Below are 7,500 nucleotides of genomic sequence, written 5' to 3' on the forward strand. Positions count from 1 at the left end.
TGAAGGTAAATGATGACGTTCTCATGATGCGTTCAGGCTCTGCTCAGTGAACATGAGTACTGGCTGAAGGTAAATGATGACGTTCTCATGATGCGTTCAGGCTCTGCTCAGTGAACATGAGTACTGGCTGAAGGTAAATGATAACGTTCTCATGATGCGTTCAGGCTCTGCTCAGTGAACATGAGTACTGGCTGAAGGTAAATGATAACTTCTCATGATGCGTTCAGGCTCCGCTCAGCGAACATGAGTACTGGCTGAAGGTAAATGATGACGTTCTCATGATGCGTTCAGGCTCTGCTCAGTGAACATGAGTACTGGCTGAAGGTAAATGATGACGTTCTCATGATGCGTTCAGGCTCTGCTCAGTGAACATGAGTACTGGCTGAAGGTAAATGATAACTTCTCATGATGCGTTCAGGCTCTGCTCAGTGAACATGAGTACTGGCTGAAGGTAAATGATGACGTTCTCATGATGCGTTCAGGCTCTGCTCAGTGAACATGAGTACTGGCTGAAGGTAAATGATGACGTTCTCATGATGCGTTCAGGCTCTGCTCAGCGAACATGAGTACTGGCTGAAGGTAAATGATAACTTCTCATGATGCGTTCAGGCTCCGCTCAGTGAACATGAGTACTGGCTGAAGGTAAATGATGACGTTCTCATGATGCGTTCAGGCTCTGCTCAGCGAACATGAGTACTGGCTGAAGGTAAATGATAACTTCTCATGATGCGTTCAGGCTCTGCTCAGCGAACATGAGTACTGGCTGAAGGTAAATGATAACTTCTCATGATGCGTTCAGGCTCTGCTCAGCGAACATGAGTACTGGCTGAAGGTAAATGATGACGTTCTCATGATGCGTTCAGGCTCTGCTCAGCGAACATGAGTACTGGCTGAAGGTAAATGATAACATTCTCATGATGCGTTCAGGCTCTGCTCAGTGAACATGAGTACTGGCTGAAGGTAAATGATAACGTTCTCATGATGCGTTCAGGCTCTGCTCAGCGAACATGAGTACTGGCTGAAGGTAGATGATAACGTTCTCATGATGCGTTCAGGCTCTGCTCAGTGAACATGAGTACTGGCTGAAGGTAGATGATAACGTTCTCATGATGCGTTCAGGCTCTGCTCAGCGAACATGAGTACTGGCTGAAGGTAAATGATGACGTTCTCATGATGCGGTCGGCCCGGTTCTCCCATCACACCGCCTGTAGGTCGATGCTCATCATGTTAGCGGCGTTCAGGTCAGTTTAATGTGTTGAAAGTGGTGATGATGGTGATCTGTCTTCCTCCCTGCAGACCAGCTGAAGGCCGTCATGGAGCAGGTCCTGGACTTCGCGGTCCATGAGCTGACAAAGATCGTGGAGGCCTCGTTTGACGACCTGCTGCTGGAGATCACCAAGATGGAGCGAGAACAGCAGGACCTGGGGGAGACGCTGGACCAGAGCTCCGGGGGAGGGGGAGGAGCCGGGGGAGGGAGGAGGAGGGGGTCGGAGAACGACTCGGTGTCACCCAGCGGCTCTGAAGACACCCGGGAGGAGCTCTCTGAGGTCACAGTGTCCAAAGAAACGCCGGAGACAGACGGTTGGTGATGTCTTTAACCTCAGGACGCCGTGACTTTAACACATACACATTCAGGGCTTCCTTCCTCACCTCCTCCCTCTTCTCCTCTCCTTTCTCACCTCCTATCTCTTGTTCCCTCCCATACCTCCCTCTTCCTTTCTTCCTTCCACCTCACCTCCTCCCTCTCTTCTTCTTCCTCCTCTCATTTCTTACCACCTTTCTCCTCACTTCCTTCCTCTTGTTTCCTCCTTTACCTCCCTCTTCCTTCCTCCTCGCCTTTCTTCCTTCCTTCCTTCCTCCTCACCCTCTTTCGTCATCTCCTCTCTCCCCCCTCAGACCGGGAGCGCCCCCCCGTCCTCTCGGTGTCTCAGGACTGGGTTCCCATCCTGGACAAGGTCTTTGGTCAGAAGTGGTGCAGTGATGTCTGGCAGATCAAGGAGCTGGATGGAGGAGGAGGAGGAGGAGGAGGAGGAGGAGGAGGAGCCAGAAGAGGAGGAGGAGGAGGAGGAGGAGGAGGTGGTGGTGGGCGGTGTCTAGGTGAGGGTGGGGCAGATCAGGTGGCGCCTCTCTCCACCCCCTCTGTGACCCTGGAGCCCTCCCCCTCCTCCCCCCAGCAGGACCCCCGCTGGACTCCTCTGGAGGACATGGAGGTGTTTTCTCCTGATGAAGAAGCTGCAGACGGTCAGAGGAAGACCACCGGACCCGGAACCCCCCTCAGCCCCACAGGTGACCCACAACACATGTTTCATTTAAAGACTTCTTTGGCTTTCACTGAAGCACGGTGGTTCAGTGACATTCCTTTACACAGTGCTCTGCATTTGTATTGAACACTGAAGGTCTTTAGAGTTGAAGCGGTTGGTAGTCGAGGACAGACATTGAGGTGCTCCATCGTCTGGTCTGCGCCTCCACATTCACAGAGGGAGGGGTCGTTCTCAAGCTACCCCCCAGAGATGAACTCTAGCTGTTGGGCTGGAGGGTGACATCCATGGAGAAGATGGCGTTCATCGTTAGTAGACTCTGCTGGTGAGGAGGTGGAGGTTACTGGTGTTAGTTTCAGGCATAGGTTGACCTCTCCCAAATGGGACCCAGCAGGGCCAGAACAGTAGATCTCCATGCTCTGGCTCCCCATTCATGCTTCCGGAGATTGAAGGACTTGGGTCTCCGCAGGGTCGGCATGTCGGTGGTAGCTCCTCTCAGGCTGTGGTGAGGTTCGGTTCTACTGATTCCAACGAGTTCTCTTGAGATGTTCCACAGAGATGAACCGCTCAGTGTTCTGGACTGCTCAGTGGCTGGTCGTTGGTGCAGATGTTATAAAGTAGTGGGGCCAGAACCTGGAGGTCTTGCTTGTTGTTCAGGAGGGCTCCGATAAGGTCTGTGAAGGCTTCCGATGAGGTCTGTGAAGGCCTCCGATGAGGTCTTTGAAGGCCTCCGATGAGGTCTGTGAAGGCCTTCAGGTCTTTTTCATGAGGAGGCGATGGTCCAGCAGCTGGCAGCGTTCTGAATGGAGGTCACATGTCTCACGGAGCTGTGGCCGAGGTTACTGCGAGAGAGGGAACATGTATAGTGAAAAGATCACCGGTTCTATTGGTTTGTGTATCCGGTTCTCACAGAACACAGCGCTGGTAGGTCGATGCTCATCATGTGAAGCATCCCTGGTCTCTCTGTTCCCCTGAGCCCGGTCTCTCTGACCCTGGTCTCTCTGGTCCCCCTGACCCGGGTTTCTCTGGTCCCCCTGACCCTGGTCTCTCTGGTCCCCCTGTTCCTTTTACTTTACATTACATGTCATTTAGCTGATCCTTTTATCCAAAGCGACTTACAATAAGTGCATTAAACCATGAGTCCAAACTCAGAACAACAAGAATCAAGCAAGTACAATTTCTTCAATAACGTTAAACTACAAAGTGCTATCAGTAAGAGACATTTAAGTGCTACTAAAGTGTTAAACTCCAAAGTGCTATCAGTAAGGGACATTTAAGTGATACTAATGTGTTAAACTACAAAGTGTTATCAGTAAGAGACATTTAAGTGATACTAAAGTGCTACTACGGCTCTACCTTCCCTATTCAAGGTGTAGTCACTAAGATGTGTTTTTAGTCTGTAGAGACTTCCTGTCCTGATGTCAATGGGGAGCTCGTTCCACCAATGAGGAGCCAGAACAGCAAACAGTCGTGACTTTGAGTGTTTAGCTCGAAGTGAAGGAGCTACAAGCTGATTGGCTGAAGCCGAGAGAAGTGAACGAGCTGGGGTGTGAGGTTAGACCATGTCCTGGGTGTGAGGTTAGACCATGTCCTGGGTGTGAGGTTAGACCATGTCCTGGGTGTGAGGTTAGACCATGTCCTGGTGTGAGGTTAGACCATGTCCTGGGTGTGAGGTTAGACCATGTCCTGGTGTGAGGTTAGACCATGTCCTGGGTGTGAGGTTAGACCATGTCCTGGATGTGAGGTTAGACCATGTCCTGGATGTGAGGTTAGACCATGTCCTGGTGTGAGGTTAGACCATGTCCTGGGTGTGAGGTTAGACCATGTCCTGGGTGTGAGGTTAGACCATGTCCTGGTGTGAGGTTAGACCATGTCCTGGTGTGAGGTTAGACCATGTCCTGGGTGTGAGGTTAGACCATGTCCTGGGTGTGAGGTTAGACCATGTCCTGGTGTGAGGTTAGACCATGTCCTGGGTGTGAGGTTAGACCATGTCCTGGGTGTGAGGTTAGACCATGTCCTGGGTGTGAGGTTAGACCATGTCCTGGTGTACGGTTAGACCATGTCCTGGGTGTGAGGTTAGACCATGTCCTGGGTGTGAGGTTAGACCATGTCCTGGATGTGAGGTTAGACCATGTCCTGGATGTGAGGTTAGACCATATCCTGAATGTGAGGTTAGACCATGTCCTGGTGTGAGGTTAGACCATGTCCTGGATGTGAGGTTAGACCATGTCCTGGTGTGAGGTTAGACCATATCCTGAATGTGAGGTTAGACCATGTCCTGGTGTGAGGTTAGACCATGTCCTGGATGTGAGGTTAGACCATGTCCTGGTGTGAGGTTAGACCATGTCCTGGATGTGAGGTTAGACCATGTCCTGGTGTGAGGTTAGACCATGTCCTGGATGTGAGGTTAGACCATGTCCTGGGTGTGAGGTTAGACCATGTCCTGGGTGTGAGGTTAGACCATGTCCTGGTGTGAGGTTAGACCATGTCCTGGGTGTGAGGTTAGACCATGTCCTGGGTGTGAGGTTAGACCATGTCCTGGGTGTGAGGTTAGACCAGGTCCTGGATGTGAGGTTAGACCATGTCCTGGGTGTGAGGTTAGACCATGTCCTGGATGTGAGGTTAGACCATGTCCTGGATGTGAGGTTAGACCATGTCCTGGATGTGAGGTTAGACCATGTCCTGGGTGTGAGGTTAGACCATGTCCTGGATGTGAGGTTAGACCATGTCCTGGTGTGAGGTTAGACCATGTCCTGGGTGTGAGGTTAGACCATGTCCTGGGTGTGAGGTTAGACCATGTCCTGGGTGTGAGGTTAGACCATGTCCTGGATGTGAGGTTAGACCATGTCCTGGTAACCAGTGAAGGTCGCGGAGGAGCAGAGGATTGTGGGTAAATTTAGGAGGTTGAAGACCAGCCGAGCAGCTGCATTCTGGATGAGCTGCAGAGGTCGAATGGCATTAGCAGGTAGACCTGAAGGAGGAGTTACAGTAGTCTAGTCGTGAGATGACCAGAACCTGGACCAGGACCTGGACCAGAACCTGGACCAGAACCTGGACCACGACCTGTGCCGCCTTCTGAGTGAGAAGAGGTCGTATTCTCCTGATGTTGTACAGCATGTACCTACAGGAGGGTGTTGTTGCGGTAATGTTGTCAGTCAGGGAGAGTTGACTGACAGGTGTCACTCCGAGGTTCCTGGCAGTCGGGGGCGGGGCCAACACTGAGTTGTTGAAGTTAATAGTCAGGTCGTGGGTGGGAGAACCTTTTCCTGGAAAGAGGAGAAGTTCAGTCTTGTCCGGGTTAATTTTCAGGTGGTGTGCGGACATCCACTGAGAGATGTCAGTCAGACATCCACTGAGAGATGTCAGTCAGACATCCACTGAGAGATGTCAGTCAGACATCCACTGAGAGATGTCAGTCAGACATCCACTGAGAGATGTCAGTCAGACATCCACTGAGAGATGTCAGTCAGACATCCACTGAGAGATGTCAGTCAGACATCCACTGAGAGATGTCAATCAGACATCCACTGAGAGATGTCAGTCACACATCCACTGAGAGATGTCAGTCACACATCCACTGAGAGATGTCAGTCACACATCCACTGAGAGATGTCAATCAGACATCCACTGAGAGATGTCAATCAGACAGGCAGAGATTCGTGCTGCTACCTGTGTTTCAGATTGGGGAAACGAGAGGATCAGTTGTGTGTTCCCCCTGGTCTCTCTGGTCCACCTGACCCTGGTCTCTCTGGTCCCCCTGACCCTGGTCTCTCTGGTCCCCCTGACTCTGGTCTCTCTGGTCCCCCTGACCTTGGTCTCTCTGGTCCACCTGACCCTGGTCTCTCTGGTCCCCCTGATCCTGGTCTCTCTGGTCCACCTGACCCTGGTCTCTCTGGTCCCCCTGACCCTGGTCTCTCTGGTCCCCCTGACCCTGGTCTCTCTGGTCCCCCTGACCCTGGTCTCTCTGGTCCCCCTGACTCTGGTCTCTCTGGTCCCCCTGACCCTGGTCTCTCTGGTCCACCTGATCCTGGTCTCTCTGGTCCCCCTGACTCTGGTCTCTCTGGTCCCCCTGACCCTGGTCTCTCTGGTCCCCCTGACCCTGGTCTCTCTGGTCCACCTGACTCTGGTCTCTCTGGTCCCCCTGACCCTGGTCTCTCTGGTCCACCTGATCCTGGTCTCTCTGGTCCCCCTGACTCTGGTCTCTCTGGTCCCCCTGACCCTGGTCTCTCTGGTCCCCTGCAGGCCACCGCTCCTCTGCATCGATGCTCCATCGTCTCCTGACGCTGCCGTCTCAGCTGCTGGAAGACGAGGACAAAGAGACGATGTCCGGACCCCCAGAGCGCCCCGGTCCAACCAGAGAGGAGGAGGAGGAGGAGGAGGAGGAGGAGGGTCAGGAAGAGGAAGAGGAAGAGGAGGAGGAGGAGGAGGAGGGGGAAGACGACAAAGGCGACAAAGGGAGGAAGGTGAGGAAGGATTTTTAAAGATTCACATCAATCACATTTAGTTTGTGAGGCAGAAGTGTTACATATTTTTATTTATTTGTGTATATATATATATATATATATATACATACACACACACACACACACATATATATATATATATATATATATATATATATATATATATATATATACATATATATACATGTATTCATTATATTTATGTTTTATTATTTTTTTATATATATATGAGTTATTACATATAATTATTTATATATCTCGAAATGAAAACTATGTGTGTATATATAAATGTGTGTGTGTATATATATATATATATATATATATATATATATATATACACACATGTATATATATATATATATATATATATATATATTTATTCATTATATTTAATATTTATATATTTATATTTATTTGTGTGTGTGTGTGTGTGTGTGTGTGTGTGTGTAGAGGAAGAGGCGGCGTGTCTGGTTAGAGTGTGAGGAATGTGGGCGTCGGTTTAGCCGCATGTCTCTGCTGAAGGTTCACCATCAGACTCATGCCTCCTCCTCGTCTCTGGCTGGCTCCGCCTCCTCCTCGTCTCTGTCTGGCTCCGCCTCCTCCTCGTCTCTGGCTGGCTCCGCCTCCTCCTCGTCTCTGGCTGGCTCCGCCTCCTCCACTCTCTGCTGCTCCGCCTGCGGGAAGAGGTTCACCTCGGTGACCCGCCTCCACAGCCACATCCGGACCCAGCACCCCGGGAACCGGTCCTGAAGCGGGATCAACAGAGCTTCGACAGAGAC

At 51.1% G+C, this 7,500-nt stretch overlaps 1 protein-coding gene across 1 annotated transcript in view; it reads left to right on the top strand.

Annotated features, from left to right (window-relative positions):
* Positions 1-7,500, top strand: part of si:dkeyp-113d7.10 (AF4/FMR2 family member lilli) — a 16,809-nt gene that overhangs the window by 6,346 nt on the left and 2,963 nt on the right. Inside the window, exons 2-5 of the mRNA XM_034538884.1 lie at positions 1,297-1,581; positions 1,897-2,286; positions 6,501-6,721; positions 7,172-7,500. The exon at positions 7,172-7,500 is cut by the window's right edge and continues 2,963 nt beyond it. Of these exons, the coding sequence (XP_034394775.1) occupies positions 1,297-1,581; positions 1,897-2,286; positions 6,501-6,721; positions 7,172-7,471 (1,196 nt within the window). The 3' untranslated portion in view covers positions 7,472-7,500. The remainder of the gene's footprint in view (positions 1-1,296; positions 1,582-1,896; positions 2,287-6,500; positions 6,722-7,171) is intronic.

Source organism: Cyclopterus lumpus, chromosome 8, assembly GCF_009769545.1.
Source record: "Cyclopterus lumpus isolate fCycLum1 chromosome 8, fCycLum1.pri, whole genome shotgun sequence".
In the NCBI taxonomy this organism is placed as follows: Eukaryota; Metazoa; Chordata; class Actinopteri; order Perciformes; family Cyclopteridae; genus Cyclopterus; species Cyclopterus lumpus.